The sequence below is a fragment of the Eumetopias jubatus genome, unplaced genomic scaffold (genome assembly GCF_037043125.1).
Source record: "Eumetopias jubatus isolate StellerSeaLion01/CBP00866 unplaced genomic scaffold, mEumJub1_p1.0 scaffold_3, whole genome shotgun sequence".
NCBI lineage: Eukaryota > Metazoa > Chordata > Mammalia > Carnivora > Otariidae > Eumetopias > Eumetopias jubatus.
This window is the reverse complement of record NW_028274809.1, coordinates 34,296,420-34,321,052: the sequence shown is the minus strand read 5'-3', so window position 1 is coordinate 34,321,052 and position 24,633 is coordinate 34,296,420. Positions and strand designations below refer to the sequence as shown.

The 24,633-nt window shown below is 36.5% G+C and overlaps 1 protein-coding gene across 6 annotated transcripts in view; it reads right to left on the bottom strand.

Moving 5' to 3' along the window:
- Positions 1-24,633, bottom strand: part of ALS2 (alsin Rho guanine nucleotide exchange factor ALS2) — a 73,373-nt gene that overhangs the window by 4,310 nt on the left and 44,430 nt on the right. For 4 of the 6 annotated variants that reach the window (XM_028123792.1, XM_028123784.2, XM_028123815.2 and 1 more), the window contains exons 13-31: positions 23,860-24,022; positions 20,038-20,169; positions 19,505-19,633; positions 19,091-19,161; positions 18,616-18,682; positions 18,072-18,274; positions 17,888-17,953; positions 16,733-16,831; positions 15,787-15,951; positions 14,576-14,687; positions 14,286-14,363; positions 10,268-10,401; positions 9,212-9,379; positions 5,134-5,251; positions 4,214-4,371; positions 2,031-2,153; positions 1,161-1,337; positions 305-350; positions 20-81 (exon numbers count right to left, since the gene is read on the bottom strand). In XM_028123792.1, the coding sequence (XP_027979593.1) occupies positions 20-81; positions 305-350; positions 1,161-1,337; positions 2,031-2,153; positions 4,214-4,371; positions 5,134-5,251; positions 9,212-9,379; positions 10,268-10,401; positions 14,286-14,363; positions 14,576-14,687; positions 15,787-15,951; positions 16,733-16,831; positions 17,888-17,953; positions 18,072-18,274; positions 18,616-18,682; positions 19,091-19,161; positions 19,505-19,633; positions 20,038-20,169; positions 23,860-24,022 (2,271 nt within the window). The remainder of the gene's footprint in view (positions 1-19; positions 82-304; positions 351-1,160; positions 1,338-2,030; positions 2,154-4,213; positions 4,372-5,133; positions 5,252-9,211; positions 9,380-10,267; positions 10,402-14,285; positions 14,364-14,575; positions 14,688-15,786; positions 15,952-16,732; positions 16,832-17,887; positions 17,954-18,071; positions 18,275-18,615; positions 18,683-19,090; positions 19,162-19,504; positions 19,634-20,037; positions 20,170-23,859; positions 24,023-24,633) is intronic. The other 2 variants (XM_028123811.2, XM_028123814.2) reach the window with 2 other exon arrangements.

Here is a 24,633-nt window from a genome sequence, read left to right as displayed (position 1 = left end):
TTAACAAATCAGTGATTACCTGATCTGCTGTAGACATTCTACAGCTGAGGCAAAACAAGCATCTTTTGTAGCTGGCAAAACCTGCAAAAAGAGAATTTATGAAGGTCAAAGAGGAAAGCTGTCTTCTTCAGTAACTGTAAAAAATAAATGATACTGATGCCAGGGTGCGGTTCTTTAGTGAGTAACTCGTGCTTGGCTACTAGTCTATCAAAGTAAAATGGAAATGTTTTGCTATTTCAAATACCCCACATTAAAGAAAAGCATATTTACTGAGGAAACTAAAATGTACTATAATTTACTATACCTTTTTACTCTCTCCAAGGACTGACAAGGTCGCTGGCCAAAATTTCCTACAATGGAATCCAGACACTGTTAATACAAGTTGTTACTTGTGATAGATTAATCCCCATAAAAACAGTTGGTGGCTATATTGCCTTCCCTGTCCCATTTAAAATAAAAGATAAAGTTTTAAAAAACATTCCAGAAGTAGTTTAAGGTTTCTATCGTGTTCCTAAGGGGACCTATCAATGTATACTACAATTTCCCCATACATTACGGATATTACCAGGTTTAGCCAAAATCTTTCCTTCACTCAGTTTTATTGTATTTTTACTGTCAAATTATCCTACTGAAAAAAATTATTTTCTGATTAAGGATTGGTAATTTTTGATTACACATATACATAATTACTGGATGTTGGGGTGACCAGCTTTATCACAGCACTAGAAGAAAGCATAATGTGTTCCCTTAGAATAACAAGAAACAATGCTCCACAACAAAGAGCACTTCTAAAACTTTTAAATTAGAAATTGGAGATGGGGAGGAAAGAAAAAGAAGGAAAGGAAGAATGTCAAAGACTAAACATAATTAATTTTTTCTGAAACTGTAAACATTTGTTTTAAGGACTGCAAAATATGAAAGGATAGCTAAAACACACACACAAAATAAAACACACATTCAGAAGAATAACCAAGTTTTACACTCCACTCCAAAAATTCTCAAAAATAAAGATTAAATATCACTATTTTGCTGAATAACAAATATGCAAATAAGTAAATAAACTGCAAAGCATATATTCCATTAAAGTACCAAATTCTTGATAATGCTGTTAGCATTTTAAATTAAAACCATTTGATTCTACTCCTAGCTACTGTACTTACCTCTGTACCCCAAGGAAGCCCAGGAGAGCAATATCTGGCTGCTTATTCAGTCGTAGAACACATTCCCAGTAAATGTCTTCCTCACGATCATTATCCAGGGCATAGAGCATGAACAGAGGTGGGTAGAGCCGAGGTAGTAGTACAGGAAGCAGTAACCCAGAACTTGTTACCACATAACTACAAAATATTGGAGAAGCATTCATATTAAAATTGAGTACAGAATCTAGAGCTGAAAGTAAAGATGGACATTTTGAGTAAAGAAACAGTTATAACAGGGGCACCTGGGTGGCTCAGTCGGTTAAGGTCTGACTCGATTCTGGCTCAGCTCAAGATCTCAGGGTGGTGAAATTCAGCCCCGAGTCAGGCTCTGTGCTCAGCTAGGAGTCAGCTTAAGATTCTCTCCCTCCTCCCACCCCCCCTCACACTCTTTCTCTCCCTCTTACAAAAAAAAAAAGTAAAGAAAAGAAACAGTTATAACATTATTCTGCTTTTACATTTGGAGCTAACATGAGGAACTTACCTACGGTCCCAGAGTTTTATCTTGGACCAACTGTGAATACTTTTCATTAACTCAAAATCTAACTGAAAACCCAATTGGTTTCCATTTTGAAAATGATTCTCTGTGGTTATTCTAGATTAGCATAATGTTACTTCGCTCAGCAGCCTCTGCACCCAGTCATTTGAGACTGCACTTCCATGGGGTTTGGCTAATCCAACTTAATACAACCTAAAAGGGACCTCAGAGATCACCCAGTCCAATCACATTGTCTTAAAAATAGGGAAACTGAGATCTAGAGAAAACTTTTCCTAGGGATTCTTTAGATAGGACCACCCACCCTCTCTCTTCACTATCTCTACCCAACACCGTACCCTGGCTCTGGCGATTCGGATCTGGAATCTGACTTCCCAGTACAAAAGGATTTCCTTTCTGTTGGGAGGGGAGCAGAGAGAGGAATCGTGCTGCCCTCTTCAGGAAGCTCAGGAAATAAGAATCTAAGGAATAACAGAAAATACAATTACACAATTTTATACCTCTAGAATGGTTAAAAAGAGCAAAAATACATTTCTACCCATTTCTATTATTTCATCTATTTAAGGACCTATGAAATCAAACTTTATATCAACTAAATATTTTAGTTCCCTAGGATTCTTAACTGATGCTTTGTAATTACAGGATAAAATTAAGGGTGTAGCTAAAAAAATCTTCATGTGTTTTTTTTTTTCCTGTCTGGTTATTAAAGAGTGAAAAATTCTTATCTATATGTTTTTCTTCCTGACCAATCTCATCTGAGGTCAATTTGTATTGACTCTTCAAGCAGAGACCATTATTCTCACAGCATAAACAAATATTAATTGGAAACTACCTAAATGTTCAACATTAAGAAAAAATGAAAATCTAATTAATGTAAAATTTAAAAAAAATTTTTTTTTAATTCAAGTTGCTGGGGCACCTGGGTGGCTCAGTTGGTTAAGCAGCTGCCTCTTGGTTTAGGCTCCAGGCATGATCTCAGGGTCATGAGATGGAGCCCCCACCTTGGGCTCCACTCTAAGCACGGAGTCGGCTTGTCCCTCTTCCTCCCCTGCTGCCACTCTCCCTGCTCGCTCTCTCTCAAATAAATAAAATCTTTTTTTTTTAAAGATTTTATGTATTTATTTGACAGAGAGAGACACAGCGAGAGAGGGAACACAAGCAAGGGGAGTGTGAAAGGGGAAGCAGGCTTCCCACTGAGCAGGGAGCCTGATGTGGGGCTGGATCCCAGGACCCTGGGATCATGACCTGAGCTGAAGGCAGATGCTTAATGACTGAGCCACCCAGGTGCCCCAAATAAATAAAATCTTTAAAACAAAAATTCAAGTTGCTAAAAAATTTTTCCAATTGATCAAGCTAAATTATTGAGGATTTTTTTTCCCTAGGTTTTGAATTTGCCCTAGATTTTATCTCTGACCTCTTATATGCAAATGGTGGGCTCTACTATAAACAAGTTCATTGTCCTCTTTATTTTTAGACATAAACCTTGACTCTTTAAAGGGAGTTTGCAATCTTCTCTATTTTTGTAGACTTATACCTTGCCCCTGCCTCTGCCCCTAATTTTATAGCTGGGAAAACTAAAAAGTCAGAAAACTTATCTTCATTATACTCATCTAACTAATGTCAGAGCTGAAACACTCCCAGCCAGTGGCCTTTTAGTGGATTACACTGTCCCCTCAAAACTGAAGACATTTCCAAATGCATCTATCAATTCTGAAGCTAATAAGATAAGGAAGTTTTCTGGGACAAATTCATAAACTTTTATATAATGACCTTACATTATAGTATTTACTTGTTGGTTTAACCCCAGTAAAAGATCTTGAATTTTACAAATTCCAAATTTCCTACCTAAAACTCTCTTTCTAAAGATGTTCTACTTGCTTGCTTTCTCACCTCTTTTAAAGTCTCTGCTCAGATATGACCTTATTCGTCAGGCCTCTGTTTAAAACAGCACCCTCTTACCTCCAGGCCCCATCCTTTGTCACATTTACCATCACCTGACACACTATGTATTGTATTTAGTCTGTCCCACTAGAATGGAAGTCTATGAGAATACACACAGTTCCTGATGATTAGTGATGTTAAGCTTTCTTTCAGGTGTCTGGCGGTCGTCTCCATCTCTTCTTTGCAAAATTGTCTATTCTGGTCCTCTGTCCATTTTAAATCAGATTATTAGTGTTTTTTTAGTGTTGAATATATAGGTTCTTTTTGTATTTTGGATATTAGCCAAATCATTATCAGATACATCATTTGCCAATACCTTCTCCCACTCAGTAGGTTGCCTTTTTGTTTTGTTGATGGTTTCCTTTGCTGTGTTTCTTGCATGAAGTAAAAACATGTTTTTTGTTATTTAATCTATTTAAGAATCTGTGGCACAAAAATCATTTTCTTGATGAATAATTTCATCAAGGAAGAGGAACCTTAATGATTCTTCACAAAGCTGTAATCTCTACACTCAGGATGAAGACACCCAAGCATTAGCATAATCCACAGCTTGCAGACTTCAACGAGAAAGACCTCTTACCTCACCAGCTGGAAAATTCGCTTAAGGTAAGACTTAATCTCCTTCACAGCCTCCTGCAATAATCGGCGATTGGCTCCCACACCCACGTATGTCATTCTATAAACTGCAACTAGTGTCTCCACAAGCCTGCCCAGGGGGTGCAGAGGAGTGTCACAGGCCTGAACAGGAAGAGGATCGCTGAAATCAGTCAATGACTAACAGCAGAAACAATCAACCAACAAATAAAACAATTTCATAAACGATAAACAATTTTCAAACTGGCAGGAGTCAACTTTTGGATCAGAAAATTCAAATACTTAAACTTTTCTGAAAGTGTTGAGTCTACCCAAATTATATGGAATAGGAGTTCCTAATCTTAATCAAAGAATCCTTTTAGCATCTTGGGAAAATAGCTTTGGATATACTGCTAAATTAAGCTATAAACTTCACCAAAAAAACAGGCTACCTTTGAGCAAACTAAATAATGACAGTTGATTATGCTTTAATACAGTCACTCTCCAGTTCCCTTGATTTCTCTTAATACTGTTTCCTGGAACCCCCATTATCAATGCATGTCATACTTTAAACTGTAGCTAATCTTACAGGGTTTGAGAAGGAAGCAAAGAGCATAACCATGGGGTGAGGGCAGCATGCTTTATTTATACAGTCTCTAGTCTGCTAATGTTACTAACAAAATGCCATTTTAAACTTTGACCCTTGTTCTCAAGAACTCCCTTGAGCACTTTACAAAACTTAAAAAAGTTCTATCACCATGATAGGGCAATATTCATGTGGAAATGTGCTTTTAGTAGTCAGAGAATTAGCAAAAGAAATACCTAGAAAGCAAAGATAGGATTAGGGTACCAATAAGCTGTGAGCACAATGATACATTGTAGTGGCTGTGTCATTAATGCACAAGACCACTGTAATTTTGACTCTACCTTTATTAAATATTTCTTGATATCATCATATTTCTCCACAGAGAAGGCGCCAACATGGTGAGGAATGAATTCCAAACTCTCTAGTGTCTGAGTCTGCGAACGACTTAATGTCTCTGGACTGTAAAAAGACAAAAGAAAGCCCATTATGTATTTCATATCAAGAAAGCAAGATAATGGTAATGTGCACATGAAACACTGTCACCAAATAAGGATGCAATGGAGTACCCAGGACAGTGTTTGGCCCAAATGAGCTCATAAGTGGTAACCGACTTGCTAGCTATTAGATTTTTCTAACAGTCATTCCAATGTCATTTAATGTTACTTCGTACCAACTACATTAATGAAAATTTTGCTTCAACATCAGCGATGGTATTAGGAGATACTATAATGTTAGCCTGAAGAGAAAACTGGTGACAGACTTGTTAGTGACAAGAGAAAAATGAAATAAAAGAGAGAGGAAGCGGTGAGGAAAAATGAAAACATGAAAGGGCAGAGGAAGAAGGGAAATGAGCTCAAGTAAGGAGATAATGAGGACGCTCTAACTGGTGGTGAGGTAAGCACATAATGGCTAAAGAGAAGCTTTGGATGAAGAGGCCATGATACAAGACATACTTAGTAATCAACAGCCATTTTTGGTAATGGTATTCTATTATTAGATCACAGCCAATTAGAAATGGTCCACAATCATTATTATTATACTATTTTAGATAAACAAGCCCTCTGCAGTTGCAACATGTTTTATTATATAAAAGTTCATTCACTCTCATTCCTTGGAAACACCCAACAACTAGAGGACCAAAGGTCAACTAGAGGACCAAAGTCTCAATGTTTAAACTGACAGGCTGTAACAGTGAAGGCTGACCATCTGCATCACATGCAAGGGAAAGTCCACAGCTTCAATCAGTCCTAGGAGTTTCCATTTCTTCTGCTAACAGAAAGATTGTAAGGTAAAAATCATGAACTGCATGAATGGAACACTATAACCCATTCCTGTTTATACCAAATAGAGGGGGGAGGAAAAAACCAAACTTCTTTCTATACGGCAGGGATTGTCAAGTTCTTTGGGTCCAAACACCAGGCAATGCTTGTGAGAGTTACTGGCCAAGTTAAAGAATAAGGAAATATGCAGAGAGTAGACGGGGGCGGGAGGGGGGAGCAGAAGAAAGGGAGAAAATAAGAAAAAGGAAAAAAGGAGGAGGTACACCTGTAATTTTTCTGTCAGTACTTCAAAGTCGTGGTGCCACTTCCTTTTGGTCTCCAGAGGATGCTGAGGACAACTATGCAAGCACGAAATGGCAGTTCCCCTCCAGGTAATGCCTCTTTTCTCTAGCTGCTTGTCCAATTTTGTCTTTCAATTTGATTATGAAGTGTCTGTTCACGGCTATCGTTTTTTTCAGGATGCAGTTTGCTTAGCTTCTTGAATCAGCACGCTTGTCCTTCACCATATTTGGGAAGTTTTCAACCATTATTTCTTCAACTATTTTTTTCAGCCCCATAACTTTTCTCCTCTCCTTCTGGGATTCCAAGGACACAAATATTAGACTCTCAGGTCCTTCAAGCTCTGTTCCTTTTTTTCTCCCCCCCATGTATCTTCTCTCTGTTGTTCAGTTTGGATAATTTCTATTAATCTATTCTCAAGTTCACAGACTCTCCTGCTGTCATCTCTATTCTGCTACTGAGTTCACCCAGTGATCTTACTTTGGTTATTAGATTTCTTAATTCTAAAATTTTGATTTGTTTCTTCTTTATATTTTCTTTTTCTTTGCTGATACTTCCAATTTTATTTTACTTATTTTTTATTTTTATCTTTTTAAAAGATTTTATTTATTTGACAGAGAGAGAGAGACGGCGAGAGAGGGAACACAAGCAGGGGGAGTGGGAGAGGGAGAAGCAGGCTCTCCACCGAGCAGGGAGCCCGATGCGGGGCTCGATCCCAGGACCCTGGGATCATGATCTGAGCCGAAGGCAGATGCTTAACGACTCAGCCACCCAGGCGCCCCTGATACTTCCAATTGTAATAGTTATTTCACGTGTGTTTAATAGTTATTTCAAGTGATTGCTCCTTTGGGCATTTTTGTAATAGCTCCTTTAAAGTTCTTGTCATTATTGCAAAACTTATGTTGGGAAGTCTTTGGTATGTATTGATTTTCCAAAATGAGGTAGCGGTTCTTTGATTGCCAAGTAATTTTAGTTTATATTCTGGACATTTCTGAGTATTGTTATGACACTTTGGGTCTTGTTTATATCCTATGAAGAATACTGACAGGCTAGGGGAAGGGAGGGAAAAATAGAATAAGATGAAATCAGAGAGGGAGACAAACCTAAGAGACTCTTAACTATAGGGAACAAACTGAGGGTTGCTAGAGGGGAGGTGAAGGGGGATGGGGTAACTGGGTGATGGGCATCAAGAAAAGCATGTGATGTAATGAGCACTAGGTGTTATGTGCAACTGTTGAATCTCTGAACTCTACCTCTGAAACTAATGATACACTATATGTTAATGAATTAAATTTAAATAAAATTTAAAAAATTTTGATAGGCATAATAAACATAGTAGGCTTAAAACTATTATCTTTAGAAGGATTTGCTTCCTAAAAGTCCCCTATACTGATATGAACTATTCCCTAACTAATAAGGGTAATTTTGCTGTCCACAACTAGGCTAACAATGTGATTTATGGTGAATATTTGCTTTCCTTCTGGGACTGCGGAATTCAGATAGTTGCTAAGTACAGAGCGTTTATGTGACCAACCCCAATAAAAACCATAGGCACTCAGTCCCTAATGGGCTTCCCTGGGCAGGAAGATTGTACATGTGTGGCTGCATTTTACTGCTGGGGGGCGACAGTGCGCTCTGTGAGACCCCTCACAGAAGGGAGAGAGCATGGGAAGCTTGCACATGGATTCCTCCAGACTCTGCCTGGGTCTTCTCTTATGATCCAGCTGTAGGTCCTCACTGTGCTGCTGCAGTAACTTTTACCTGGATGACTGAGTCTTGTGAGTCCCTCTATGGATCACTGAACATGTAGTTGATCTTAGAAACCTCTGAAACAGCTGATATTTTTGTTTCAGCCTTCTGTGGGCAGTGGTTTCAATGTCAGTTCAACTTCTCAAAGCCTTGGCAGTCCGATTTAGGTCTGTCTGTGAGCATACCATTCAGTGCTCAGTCTGGGACCTGGGTGGAAGTCTACCTATTAGCTCAGTTCGCAAAGTGTTTGGTATGCTAATTAGGACCAAATCCACACAAGTGCAGGTCTAGGGTGGGCCCAGGAGTTCATAAACAACCTTCCAGGGTTGCTTTCTGGAGCTTTCCTCTGTTACCTCCCGTGAACTTTCTGGGTCCCCTATTAGATCCTCAGGCCAGAAACTGCCCACTTCTGTGAACACGCCACATCTAGGGCCAAGAGCTGAAAGGACAGAGATAGAGGCCAAAAAAAGCAATGGGATTTGGCCATGACTACTGGACCTGAGGATCCACAAGCAGAGGAAGAAGTTTCTACTCCCCAAGAGTTTTTCCTATTCCTGGCTGCTCTAAGCAAATGGCATTGTCACCCCTGCCACAGAAGCACCTGGAGGCTGGAGCCTGAGAAAGTGAAGGAAAGAGAGAGAAAGAACACAGTGTATCTCCTCCACTCTATCTGAGCTTTAAGAGTCTCTTATTTGCATCTTGAGCCAGAAGCAGAGGGTTATTTCTGAAGCTCTGTCCATATACCATAGTGCTTACATCAAGGTTTCAGGTTACACTGAGTTCAGGCTGAGGGATGTTGAAGTTAAAAAAACTCATAACTAAAACAAAAACAACTCCTAACTGGTTCAATGGCACTTTGAATTCAGGTCTTCTTCCTCAATACTCTGGCTGGTATTTTCTTTGCAGAACAGCTGACCATGTATTCCGCCTGGGTTTTATAGCTGAGTTCAGTAGAAGATAAAGGGAGGTGTATTTTATCCATATTACCCAGAAACAGAAGTACATCATTGACTTTTAAATTATATTAAGCTAAATATGTCCAGTCTTGACTACTTCTTAAGTTTCAACTTCCTATAACACTCTGCCCTATGCTGGGCAGGCATTCACTCACCTGTCTCTGTGTTGGCGCCGATTGGTGGTCAGGGCCACAGCAATATTGTCCCATGCTTTCCAGACTTCCCCTTGGCCTGGGTTCTCACAGCCCAGTTGATGCCAACACTCATCAAATACTGCTTTCCACTTTTCATCAGCTGACACTGCCAGGTTTCCCAGCTTCCTGCTAATAAAGTCACATCAAACTTTTATTAATCACTTTTGTGCCAAATTCCTGAAGAAAGAAACTTTCTAATATACAACTGGGAATGCTTCCATAACAAAACTGCCTAGACTGGCAGTGGTTCTATTTTATAAACACTGAATGAAAATTTTAAAGAAATGATTTTTAGCTACTTAATGTTTATCAGATACTAAAGTGTATAACTGGTTAAGTATGAGCACATCAGAACTGACTCCTTCGCTTTCTACATTTCCACATAATTGGTTTTGTAAAATTGATTTCTGTTAAAACAAGGCTCTCCTGTGCTTTACACATCTCATAATGAGAATTCTAAAATGCATGATATAATACTGGGTTCTAAAAATATATCAAGCATCCATCAGAAGAATCGGAGAAGCTACCAAAATACAAAAACAAAGCTAATGCTGGAATCAATAAAGGAAAACAGATATGTGCCAAAAACATGGGAGGAAGAATATAATACACTTAGAGATACAGATTTTCTTTTCTTTCCCACATATGTAGAGTATATATATGCTATATATAGGCTTGGCTTTTACTTTTCAAAATCAAGTTGTGTAGGGATTCCATTTAAGAATGCTCTCTTTCAATCAATTTGGGTATCTGCACCATTAACAGTAAAATTAATCCCACACACAGAACTTTTATTTTAAAGCTATGAGGCTATAATCTAAACCAAGACTATAGTTTATGTATAATAGCAGCAACTGGCAATACAAGGAAGTTACACTTTGTTAAAAAATGACTTCAAAAATTTGTTCTGCATTAAAAAAAAATTTGTTCTGTAATTAAAATATTAACCAGCTTTGATAAAAGCAAGGCAACTCAAAACACTTAATAATGAATCCACAATTAACACTAGTTACTCACAAAATTTTGGGTCTGTCTTTATCACTCTCATACAGACTAGGCTTGAAGTAGGTTCCAGTGATTTTTATCCCAGATCCCCATTCTCCACTAAAATAGCCTTCTATGTAATCTCCATTTGGCATAGTCAGTGTTCCCTAGGTAAAGTTAAAGAAAATGTCAAATATAGAAGTATTTCCAATTTAAAAATCAAAAGAAAAAAAGCACCAAATGGTTAATGTTTTTCCTTTTTAACTCTTTATCAGTCCCCAATTCTCTAAAAAAAAGAATATGTGTACAGGCATGTGCAAAAGGATTGTATGAAAATAATCCACAGGTAAAAGAAAAAAAAAACTACTGAAAAAACAGATAAAATATTATGAGCTGAATGAAATGAACACAAAACTTTCCAAATTTATCCAATCTGGTGCCCAGAGAAAAATTTATAGCTATAAATGTCTATTTAGAAAATAAGAAAGCCCTCAAATCAGTAATCTAAAATTCCACCTGGGAGTGGAATAACGAGTTCAGCAAGGTTTCAGGATACAAGAACAAAACACATAAATCAATTGTATTTTTATATAATAGCAATGAACAATCCAAAAATAAAAGTATTATACACCAACCATGATTTATCCCAGAAAAGCAATAACTATAATACACCATATTAACAAAGGAGAAACACCACATGATCATCTCAAATCAGCAATCTAAAATTTCACCTTGGGTGCCTCGGTGGCTCAGTCATTAAGCATCTGCCTTCAGCTCAGGTCATGATCCCAGGGTCCTGGAATCAAGTCCTGCACCGGGCTCCTTGCTCAGCAGGGAGTCTGCTTCTCCCTCACCCTCTGCCTCTCCCCCCACCCCCGGCTTGTGCGCTCTCTCCCTCTCCCTCTCTCTCTCAAATAAATAAATAAAATCTTTAAAAAAAAAACAACAAAAATAAATAAATCCAAAACAAGAAGGAAGAAGATAATAAACATTAGAGCAATGAGATTTTAAAAAAGAAAAATCAGTGAAACCAAAATTTGCTTCTTTGAAAAGATACACAAAATTGCCATTCAACTAGATTAATTAAAAAAAAAGACCAAATTACAAAATCAAGAATGAAATGGAGTATTATAGCAATCTTACAGAAATTTAAAAAGGTCAAGGGAATACTAAAGAGAACAACTTTATGCCAACAAAACTGTTAACTTTGATACAACAGAAAAATCCTAGAAAGAACCAAATTACCAAACTGACTCGAGAAGAAATGGAAAATCTGAATAGAAGGAAATTGAATTAAAATCTAAAAATATTCTCACAAAATAATGCTCAGGCCCAGATGATTTCACTGGTGAAGTCTCCAAAACATCTGAAGGAGAAATAATACCAAGACTTCACAAACTCTTTCAGAAAACAGAAGAGGAGGGAACCTTTCTGAATTCATTCTATGGGGCCAGTTTTACCAAAGACAGACAAAGACATCATGAGAAAAAATTATAGACCATTATCTCTCATAAATATTGATATAAAAATCTTCAACAAAATATTAGCATTAAACCCAGCAAAATATAAAAGTATTATACACCAACTATGATTTATCCCAGAAAAGCAATGACTATAATACACCATATTAACAAAGGACAAACACCATATGATCATCTCAACAGACACAGAAAAAGCTCTTTGACAAAATCCAAGATGTACTCATGACAAAAACTCTCAACAAACTAGGAAGAGAACTATCTCAATCCGGTTAATCTATGAAATACCTTTAGCTAAGATTATACTTGATGGTGAAAGATTTAATGCTTTTCCTCTAAAATAGGGAACAAGGCAAGGACATCCACTCTTACCACTTCTAATTCAACATTTTACTGGAGAATACAGCCAGTGTAATCAGACAAAAAAAAAAAAAAAAAAAAGCCCTCCGTATTGCAAAGAAAAAAGTAAAACTGTCTTTATTTGAAGGCAATATGACCCTGTATAAAAGAACTCCTAAGAAATACACACACACTTCACACCAAACCCCTAGTAGAATAAACAGTTCAGCAAGGTTTCAGGATACAAGAACAAAACACATAAATCAATTGTATTTTTATATAATAGCAATGAACAATCCAAAAATAAAATAAAATAAATTCTCTTTACAACAGCATTAAAAAAGAATACTTAGGAACAAATTTAACCAAACCAGTGCAAGAGATACACTGAAAACTACAAAATATTGGTGAAATTAAAGAACATCTAAATAAATGGAGAGATGTTCCATGTTCATGGACTGGAAGATTCAGTATTATTAAAAATGGCAATTCTTCCGATATTGATCTACAGATTCAACACAATCCCTATCAAAATCCCAGTAGGCTTTATTGCAAATATTAACAAACCAGTCCTAAAATTTATATGGAAAGGTTAAAGATCCAGAATAGCCAAAACATTTTTAAAAATAACAAAGCTGGAAGACTTGTACTTCCTGATTTCCTAACTTACTAGAAATCTACAGTAATCAAGACAGTGCGGTACTGGCACAATGAGAAACAAGTAGATCACTGGAATAAAATTCAAGAGTCCACCCCCCCCCACATTTTATAGTGAATTAATTTCAGAAAAGTTGTCAAGAAAATTCAATGGGAAAAGTTGGAGGCAACTGGATACCCACATGCAAAAAAGATCAATTTAGATATTTAACCCACACCATACACAAAAGTACCTCAAAATGAGTTATAGACCTAAATATAAAGCTAGAACTATAAAACTTTTAGAAGAAAACTTTTTTTTTTTGCATGCAAGCATGGGGAGAGGCAGAAGGGAGGGAGAGGGAGAGACAGGGCTTGATCCCATGACCCTGAGGATTGTGACCTGAGCCAAAACGAAGAGCTGGACACCTACCCAACTAAGCCACTCAGGCACCCTGAGAAGAAACTCTTAATAACCCTGAGTTATGCAAAAGTTTTTTAGATATGACATCCAAAGCCTGATTCATAAAAATGTTTCTGATATACTGGACTTCATTAAAAAGTTTTGTGCTTCAAAAGGCACTAATAAGAAAATAAAAAGAGAAGCCATAGACTGCAAGAAAGTATTTGTGAATCCTATATCTGATATAGGACTTACATCCAGAATATTTATATAAAGAACCCTCACAATTCAATAAGACTATAAAAACAAGCAAATTCTTAAAATGTCAAAATATTTGAAGAGGTGTTTCACCAAAGAAGATATAGGAATCACTAATAAGAACATGAAAATATGCTCTACATCATTAGTCACTAGGAAAATGTAAATTAAAACCATGAAATATCATTTCACACCTATTAGAACTGCAAAAGGAAAAAAAACAGAAAATAAAAAATACTGGCAAAGATGCAGAGAAATGAGATTCCTCATACATTGATGATGAGAATGTAAAATGATACAGCCACTCTGGCAAAACAGTTGGCAGTTTCTTGATATGTTAAATATCAATTTACCATACAACCCAGCAATTGCGTTCCTAAATTCTTCCCCAAGAAAAATGAAACATATGTTCACACAAGAAGTTGTATTCAAATGTTTATAGTAGTATTATTCATAATAGTCTGAAGTGAGAAATAACCCCATGCCCATCAACTGGTGAAGGGATAAACAAAATGTGGTTTTAGAATTTTATTCAGCAAAAATAGGAATGATACAGGCCACAATATGGGAAAATCTCAAAAACATTATTCTAAGTGTAGGAAGCCACAGAGAAGAGCCCACATATTATCTGATTCCATTTATAAGGACGGACCTGAAAAGGCAAATCTACAGAGTTATAAAGTCCATTAGAGGTTGTCTGGGACTGGTGACAGAAACTGGGAGTGACTGCAAATGAGCAATAGATGGTGATAGAAATCTTTTTGGATGATGTGAAAGGATCTAAAATTGGATTGTGGTGATGGCTGTACAACTCTGTATTTACTAAAAGTCATTGAAATGTACTCTTAAAACAGGTGAATTTTATGGTAAGGTAGCTTTTTTTAAAGGTCAAGAAAAAATTAGAAGATTGTATTAGAGGAAGAAGAAAGTTTCCCACCTTTCCACTAAGAGTCCAGTCATCTGAAAATTCTCCCTCATATATAGTATCATCTTCAGAAAGTAAAACCCCATTTCCCTATGTGAAGAAACAAAACAAAAATCACAACAGATAAAAGGCAAAGTAACTTCAAGTTCATAGAGCCATACCCCTCAAAGCCTTACATAATCTTAAAAGCCAAGAAAGATAGTACTAAGAAGGTAGAACATTAATAAAATGATGATTTAAAAGTTAAGGACATGGGAGTTTAAAAAAGTCAATAGTAATTATATGCAAAATATTCTACTCACCATCATTTTATTAAGGTGAAAGTTGCCTTCATAGTATAATCCAAACTGGGTAACTACCACACCATTCCCTTGACATACGTCATCTTGCCACATTCCCATATACTTTTCCCCCCTATATGGAAATAGAAAAGAAATGAAATGAAAAACTGATGATAAGGATGAGATGGAAAAAAACAATTATAACATGGAAGATTCCAAACAGCACCCCTATGTTAGTATTTGTTCCATTTTTCTGGTTAAAGTGGTTAACTCTGTGTCTCTTCAAACATGGGACAATGTGCTAACAAAAGACATCTTACTCAGAGTAATGTTCTCTCAGGAATTTAAATAATATAGTCTACCTGACATAGGTCTGCATATATTCCATGTATGTCCTTGATAACTGAAAAAAGGAATGCCAAGAATTCAACTCTAAATAATTTCATTCAAAATGTAATATGTAGACTCAAATTTATGCATTTTTCCTACTCCAAAACTTACTAACTTTAAAAAAAGAAATGAGGTTTATCATATAAAAAGTCTCATTCTTCACAAACTCAAACTCAGAGAAATCTTACTAATCTCCACTAAAAAAAAAAAAAGTATAAACTGCTTGTTAAATAATCATGGAGTTTAGTAATAACATCTAAATTTTAAAATCCCACATTATAAAAATAACATGAAGGGGAAAAAAGTATATATTAAGTCCAAAAGCAAATCAGGCTAAATCAAATATGGAGGCAAAAGAAATACAATCCTCCCCAAGGTTTAGTTAATTGAATTTAAGCTTGATTTCCCGGTTGCTGGCATGGTAACAAGTCCCTGACCTAAAGAAAGACCTAAGCAGAAAGGTGTTTAGATGCCATCCTATGAGCCCAAAAGGGAATTTCCATTGGTTCCCTCTGACCTTCTACTCCTATTAGCTACAGATTGTTTTAAAGGTTTTACTTTTTATAATAGTTAACACTAAAAGCTTTGTACACATGGAGCTTTAAGGAAAATGGTACCAAGGTTAATTCTGAAAGGTTCTGATCTTGTAAAGAAGTAACCTATTATTTGGTTCATAAGCAAATGGATAAAATGATGCCTGACAACTGTGTCTTATTAAAAAAAAGTCTCAATCCTGTCCAATTAAGATGCTCAGCCTTCATAAAAGCATCGCTGTTACTGGAGAAGTATAGGAACCTTATCCTCTCACACTCAACTCTGAGATTAGAAGCAGAATACTGTACCTAGTGATATCATCAAAGACACCATATCCTGCTTTCTTATCCATTACCCATTGGCCAATGAACATGCTGGGAGAAGAGGAAGTCAATTTTCCACTTCTCAGGAGACCATGACCATGACGCATGTTATCTTGAAAACAGCCTTCAAACACTTCACCAGAGGCATAACTGTAGTTACAAAGAATGGATGAAGATCACAAACACATTGAATTCTAATGCTCATTTTTTTTTAAAAAGATTTCATTTATTTATTTGACAGAGAGACACAGCCAGAGAAGGAACACAAGCAGGGGGAGTGGGAGAGGGAGAAGCAGTCTCCCAAGGAGCAGGGAGCCCAATGTGGAGCTCGACCCCAGGACCCCGGGATCATGACCTGAGACGAAGGCAGCCGCCCAACCGACAGCCACCCAGGCGCCCTCTGATGCTCATTTTTACAAAGTTTAGGAAATTCAAAATTATACTCATGTCCTACTGGTAGCTATAATATTTATATGATTATTTTTCACCAATCTCAATTTTTTGTATTTGAATGAATGAAGCGTAGAAATTAAAGACATCATGGATGGTATTCTGTGTTAACATGGGGGAAAATGTGTATTAATCACATGGGAAAATGAAATAATGAGTAATCTCTGAAAGAATGATAGGTTTTGTCCATATTAGAGTTGTTTAATAAACATAAGATATAAATTTATAAGAAAGACATTTAACAGATTCTATGAGAAAGTTATGGTTTCAAAGGTTTGTACAGTTTTGTTGAAAACTAAATAACAACCTAATATTTTCATTTTGTGATATGAAGTTACCTTTAAAAGAAGACTTTTTAAACAGTTTCAGTCATAAAAAGAATAAAATATACTTACTCCTTGGAAATTTTGGCTACACATTTAAGTCTACATGATTCTTTGAAAAAGCAACACCAGCCCAACAACCTGTCCAATGTTATTACCTATAGACTCCTTGACCACACATTTTTCCTTCTTTCCAATGGCCCACATAATGGTCTTCTTTGTTCAATGCTTTGTTTGGGATTCTGTATTCTCCATATCTAACAAGGAGAATAAAAACATTAGAAGATGCATTTAGGACATATTCACCTTTTCTATAGATGCACTTATAAACATTTTAACAACGAGAACAGGAAAAAGAATTACCTATGGGGTGAAAGGGGTCAATGGGGTTTTGGTTTAAAATGTATCTATTACCTAGGCTATCAGGCAAGTCTTAGGGGACTGGGGCCTCAATCCCACTAGACAGAGATTACGTGTTTCACTCCAACTCCAGTGAAAAACAGAAAACTTATGTCCTAAGCCTCTCTGCTACTAATTAGCCACATCACCTTGCATAAGTGCAGGTACCCAGCTCCCTTACCCACATATGGTGGGGCAAATGAGATTATCTAAAGACTCCTTTCATCGTAAAATTCCATTAAAAGGAGATTAAAAGACATTACAAAAATTTATATCACACACACAAAAATCATCTATCCAATCTGTATAATAATCTTTTTCATACAGTAAAATAAATTACTTCTCTAACATGATATAAAATACTTCACTGCCATAAGTTTATCATGCAAATATTTTCACAGTGTTAGAAAACATGACAAGCTTATACAAAAATATTGTCACTTAAGTACCATTAGATAATATAGCATCTAGAAGATTTCTCCTTTACCACATCACTGAAATTAAAGATGACTTAAAATTACTGAAAGGAAAAAAAAAAGTAAAACTATTGAAAGGAAAATTTGTCTCTGTTCTTTGTGTAAAAGGCAGTTCACCATCAATATTACCCCAGGTTTTCAGTCTTCACCACTGAGAAATGGACAGAAAACAGTCCCATTTTAACATACAGAAGGGCTGTGTCATTTGAGGTCACAAGGCTATCAAGGTAAATGATTCACCCCAGGTAAATCAAGGCTGCATCCTATATTCCCAGCCCTCTTATGATCACACACCTGCATTGTAAGCCCTAGTACACTGCATGCATTTCTTAAAAAACAAAACAAATATCTATTTGTTTTGAAAATAACTCTCAATACATAATAATGTCATCAGTGGCTGAATCTGAATTTACTCTTAGTTTTACATGATCTTCTTACCCATCTTCCAAGCCATTCCTGAACATGCCAGAATACATCTTTCCATCTGGCCACTTCAAAACCCCCCTGAAATGCATAAGCAAAAAATAATTCAGATCAATGAATGTTTCAGATAACTGATACTTTTTCAGTACTGAACCAGACTATCATCTTCACCCCATGCATAAATCTTAAACATTTTCACCTGCCGTGAGGCTTCCCTGAAAGCCAGCGTCCATCATAGGTTGCATCCTTCAGGCGAGGATCCTTATAGAAAGTGTACTTGGCACTGCGTGAAATGGGTGGTTCCTGCCTCTGAATACTGCTGCCACTTCCGTAAGGTGGAAGGTCAGATGTCCCCCTCAAAGCCTGATCCACAGCTTGGCTTATAGCCCGTAGCCACTTAGTCTAGGAACAAAAAAGTAAATGTCAATAAGCTTAAGGCAACAACTCATCAAGCACTGCTTTAAATCCTGATAGCTTTCCTTTCTATGAATAATTTTTCTGTCTCCTAATGTTTTTCTTACTGAGTAATGCTGACTGGCTCTTGGAATTCAATGCTGTATGTTTCAAGTCACATTAAAAACAAACAAACAAACAAAACCTATAGCCTTGGTTTAACGAAGACTTACCAGACATAATTATGGATCATTAGCCAAGGAAGAACAATTTTTATCTTTTCTTTCCTAGCATAAGAGACAGAAGTAGCCAGGCCAAAAGACCAAAAGAAAATATCATAATGGACTAACCTTTTCCTGCGGTGTTGATGAAATGAGAGTGAACTGCTCCTCAGGTGTAGTTATCTTTAAGCCATTCCTAAAACATTCACAAGGATAAATACCAGTAGGTATGACAACCTGTCATTATAATATCACTCCTCAAATATGAAAAGCAACTTGTTTATTTCAAGAGGAGTAGAAGTCAATTAAATGTAAATGCAGACATGCCCTGGGTTTGGCTCTCACAGTAGGAGACAGAAAGGACACAGAGTCAATTTGCTCTGTGTTGAACAACGGGGATGTGAGCAATGGAGAAGCCCTCCACCATTTATCATGATCAGCCATGATCTTCACAACAGGCCATTTTACTATCTATAGGCTGGGAAGGTAAGCTTCATTATACAGAATGGGAAGGACTCCTGAGCTTTTTTTCATGTCTAAGGAAACAACCTAGTAGCAGAGGGAGAGAGTTAGGGTGAGGGTCCGGGAAAGGGGACATACTTACACACCACCAGCTTCTTCAGAAAGTGGCTCTGCCCATAGCGTGGCCAAAGGGAAAACATGATGTGTAGAGAACTGAAAGAAAACATGGAAACACATCTGAGAAAGCTCGGCTGGGCCCTGGGGCGTCCGCTATATAACCCCTTTCAAATGGTTAAGTCCACATGAGTGCTACCATCTCAGCCACTTAGTCCCCATAACATAGCTAATCCCAGTGGGTCTTGACATCTCCGCTACAAGGACCCCTTCACATGGCTGATATTCATTTTCAAGGTGGAAACTAAAAAGAGCTTGCTGAAATTTGGTCCAAACAACAAATGCAAGCTAAACATTCTTTTATTCAATAATCCAGCAAAATCACAATATTTTTAATACAAACTGATGGTTTAATTAAGTAAAAGTTAGAACTCTGGCATACCTGGGCATGGACTAGGGCATCATTAAAGAGAATGAACCAATTCACAGAAAACCTCCCAGCATGCTGCAGAGATAGGGCTCGGTTACTGCTCTCACAGAGCAGCCGACGCTCTGGCTTCCTCAAGGAATCCTGGAATTGAAAACAGATACATAACTGAACCATCAGAATTATGTTAACATGCAAAGAGAAAATGAAAAAGACACAAATCAGGAGAGTTTGTTGGAGAATTTGTTGCTCATGGCTTAGCTTGGTGTTAAACCTGAAGTTAGGATCTGAAAATTTAATAAAAGCACTCAAAGGAAATTAATTAAGAAAAAGACAGGAACAAACAAAAGGTGGTATGTGTTCAGAGAGGATTTCTAGAAATGAGGCTAGGTGTTGAGGTTTAGAGCAACTACTGCTGTGGTCGTTTGACCACCCTTAGAAAAGGGCTCATTAAAACATTATTATAAACAAATGAGGAATGGAGAAAATTATGACAGTTATGGATATGCCCACTGTTTGCTGGGGTAATGACAACTGGCATGGTTTACCGTCATTTTCCCAGGAAAGGTCTTCCAGAAGCCCAGTGTGTATTCAGCTTCCTTCCTTTTCCTGCCGAGATGGAGAGCAAGAGACTCATAACAAGAACTGGAATCCTGTAGTTTCTGGTACTCTGGAGATGTCTGAAAGCCAATAATAAAGGGGAGAAAATGAATATAAAACAATTGTCCAGAATCTGTAGCCTCAGTATGGTGTAGATATACAGTATTAAATTTAGGAAAGAAATCCAAATAAAGAACAGACACGGTATACTAAAGGGGGCTGAGCAGAAAGAAGAGTGGTTCCAAAAAATTCTATACACATGTACATATGAAACAGAGGAATAACTCCAGGGGAAAAAAAGAAATACTGGCAGTTATCAGTGAGGAAAGAAGCAGAGAACTCATCATAGGGCAAGAGTTCTCAAATGTTTTGGTCTCGGGATATCCCTCTATTTTGCTTATATGGATTGTATCTATTGATATTTACCATATTAGAAAATAGAGAAATAAAAATAACCTTTAATCCATATTAACTCACTTTAAATGCAGTAACAGTTTAAATGAAAAATGACTATATTTTCCAAAACAACAACAAAATGCTTATTGTGAAAAGTAGCATTGTTCTACATTTTTTCAAATCTCTTTCTTATCTGGCTGACAAGATGATAGCTAGATTTTCATTTCTGTTATTGCACTTAATCTGTTGGTTGAAATAGATGCAGAATATCTTGCTTTATGAGGATATATAGTTGGAAGGGGAGGATTATTTTAATAGCCATTCCAAATAATAGTGGATATTCTTTGAAACTAAACCAAAAGTTGCTAAGTAGTAGGTTCTTAAAGAGTAGCTGAAATGTAGAATCTGAAACTATATTAATCAAACTTTTCGTACTCTACTACATTAAATCCACTGATCTCTTACACTTTGAATAGATACTTTACCTATGCATGATTTTATAGCATGTGGATTAGACATCTGAAAAAAATACTGGTTCACTGAATAATGCAGACCTTCCAAATGTTGATACATTTTATTATACAACATCAAAAGTTCTATATTATCACCAATCTCATCAGAAAAAGTTGTCAAGTACTGGGAAACTGCCAAACTCAACAGTGACACATACATGTTACCCACATTGTACTTTTTGCTTCAGAGTTCAGATTTTATCACTGGCCACAAATACTGTCAGTTGTTCTCCTTGAAGTGACAGGTTCATTTACTCATTTTTGAGAAAACATCTGCCTAATACCCAAATCTGAATAAACATAGTTATCTGTCAATTGTTTTTTCAAGTTAAGGGAAAAAAAAAGCAGCTCTCAACTCAAAAAGATAGTAATCTGGTGCTTTTTCTGGAAAAACCTCCATCCTTCGGTATGCAGCAGAGCCCCTCTGCGTACTCCCATCTCATCACACAGAATATTAAGATCTATACTTCTGTGTGTGGTGATGGATATTAAGGAGATTTATCATGGATGGTCATTTCACAATATATACATCTATCAAATCATTATGTTGGATACCTGAAAATAATAGAATGTAACAATTATATCTTAAAAAAAAGATATAAACTCACTTGTTGAGGTTAAATAAAATTAATGATTTTTGCTGTGTCATCAAGAGTATTTCTAAGTGAAACCGGCATATTTTTACTTCTTTTGTTTTTTAACTGCAAGTGCATGGCAGCAAAGAACACAATGACTAGTTTGGTGACACTGCCTTGATTCATGCTAAGGAGATAGCAGTTCTGTCCAGCTTTAATTTTGCACCACTGGTGGAAAAGCAAATGTCTCAGTATTGTCCTGAAAACAGTCTGATCTTGTGACCCCTCTGAAAGGGTCTTTGGAACCCCCCGGGGGTTTGTGGGCCATGCTTGGAGAACCAACCACGGGATAGGGTATAATTGCCACACTAGGCAGAAAGCGAGCAGAAGGTAAAACAAAAGGATGACCCCTCACATTCATGAGTAATTACTTCACATTCCACAATTCTTACAGTGATTCAGATTCATTTTCCATTCATTTAAAAAACATTTAATGGCATGTACTACATACAGTATATTCTGGGTGTCCGGGATAAAAAAAAATAAGGTACAATCTTTGTCTTCCCGGAGCTTAAAAACAAAGCAAAAAAGATAGAAAAACGTACAACATAGCAGAATAATGCAATGGTTTTGTTAATAGGCTATCTATCAGAAGAGACAATATAGTAAAGTGGTTAAAAGAATGGACTCTGGAACCCTTGGATATAAATTCTAGCTTGACCAATGTGCCTCAGTTCTTTCATCTGTAGAAAAGGGATAATAGTAATACCTATTTCACAGGGTTGACATGAGGATTAAATGAATACATATAACATGCTTAGTACTTGGCACATGGAATGCATTTAATAAATACTAGGTATTATTTTTATCTAGAGAAATTTATATGTATATATGATGTCTAAGCTGTACCTGAGATTTACTCAATAACAATTTGCAGTGTTGGAATATGGCCATGTGTTTTGAAAAATTTGCACAGATGATTTTGATCCCCAGTACTGGGGATCATAAGAGAATAATGGGCAAAGACAGTACTAACAAAGCACAGAGAAAGGGGTAACCCAGAAAGGGCTTCATTTTCATGATAAAATGACTTTTGACCCAGGCCTTGAAATTTTCCCATAATGAGGATGGCGGTAGAGTGTCTCATGAAGGAAATATAAAACATGTATGTCCAGGGATCTGAACTAGCATATAGGACATAGAATGGTAGATAAGGCTAGAAACAAAAGAGGGTATCAGATAATAAAGGGCCTTAAATGCCAAACTAAAGAGTCTGGTTTTTCACACAGAATTAGGCCCCTTCAGACTGGAAACTGTACTACCAGACTCTCTGAATAGTTCCAAGCTGGTCTGGGAGGGAAGATCTTTGTTTAACTGAGGGTACATTGAGATGACATTTGCATCTCAGTGGGTTACTTGTGTAGCTCAAACCTTCATTGCTAAAACTACATCAGTTTGAGTTAAAATTGAAATCAGACTAAAGAAAAGATCTATGAGACCACAGTAGAATCAAATATAAAAAGCCCACAACAGTTTGTGGGTCACTCTGGAGACTGCAATTTGTCCAAATAAGGAGGTAAGTTCCAGGATTTAAAAAGATTCTAAAGTATATGAGACCCTAGAATCATTATGGTTTCTCTGGAGCCCTTCAGAGTGGGAACAAAATGAAACTACATATTTTAGTACAATTGCAAAGGTCAATGTCTCAGGACCAGCTTTAACATACACGCATATCCTACAATGGTGCTAATTTTCTAGGACTCCACCCAACTAATTTCATATAGAAAGTGGATCACTTAACATCTGAGAAAATCCTGAAACACTGTGATTTCTCATAGCATATGCTAAGGTGACCCAAATACCTGGCATGAGTCTATCCTGAGTCCTGGCCAGGTGGTAATTCCACTGCCTTACAGGTATCTCATTACACAGAAAGCCAGGATTTTAAAAAGCTCTGTGTAACTTGTACTAGTATGCACTCAATAAACTTTGACAACTACTGAGTATGTAACATAACTGGGTCTCAACTTGTGACACAGTTTCATAAAATGAATACAAAATTAATCTTGATAAGGTCCCGAGAAGAAACTAAATCAATGGCAAAGAGAACTAGATTTACCTATGGTCAAACTTTCTTCTTTCATGTTCTTGAAGAAAAATAAGTTTAATTAGATACATATAAATAGTAAATTAATGGAGTTTGAGATCTTGGGGTAGCATAATCCAAACAAACAACTATGATCCTTGGCTTCCCAAGAGTTCAAATGAGATATTTATGGGAGCTTACCACTTCAAAACAGGTAGCAAGCTTTAGCAAAACTTTAGCATAATTATGAAGTCGTCTGATTGGCAAGAAAAACAGAGTATTCAGTATTTCCATCAATTGGGTGTTTTCATCATTTACTTCTGATAAATCTTGTAACAGCTCCTGGTTTTTATTTAGGAAATCACTAGAGATAGAGGAAAAAAAGAAATTTAATTAATCTTTTTGGCATTGAAAAATGTATATTGAGTAGATATATTTCACTAGATACTACTTTTTTCAGAATGCATGTTTTTAGGTGCTATGAAAGTAGAATATAAATACAATGAAATAAGACAGATAAAATTAAAAGAATTTCCCTGCCTAGAAAATAGATTTTTACATATAAAAAGCAGCATATGGTAGCAACAGTAACTCTATAATAGAGATGATTAATCACAAACTGTGCCTTGAGTTCTAGGAAATGAATCATGCATCACAGTTTCAGGGAATAACTGGAGACCAGCTGACATCATTACCTGTTAATTTCCAAGCCAAAAGTCACAGCAATAAATGGCAAGACTAATTGCTCTAATCAGTTGTACTAAACTGAAATAATGGAGAAGAAAGCTCTTTGCCCCAACACAACTGGCATGTAATATTAAAATACTTCTAATTTTTTTTCTTCACCTAATAAAAATTAATTATGAGAGTAATGAAAAGTTGTAGGTACCAGTACTACAATTAACAGGAAACAGTTGAGCTAATTCTATGTGAAGATTTCAATGCTGAGATCTTCAAAAGCATTTTAAACTGAAG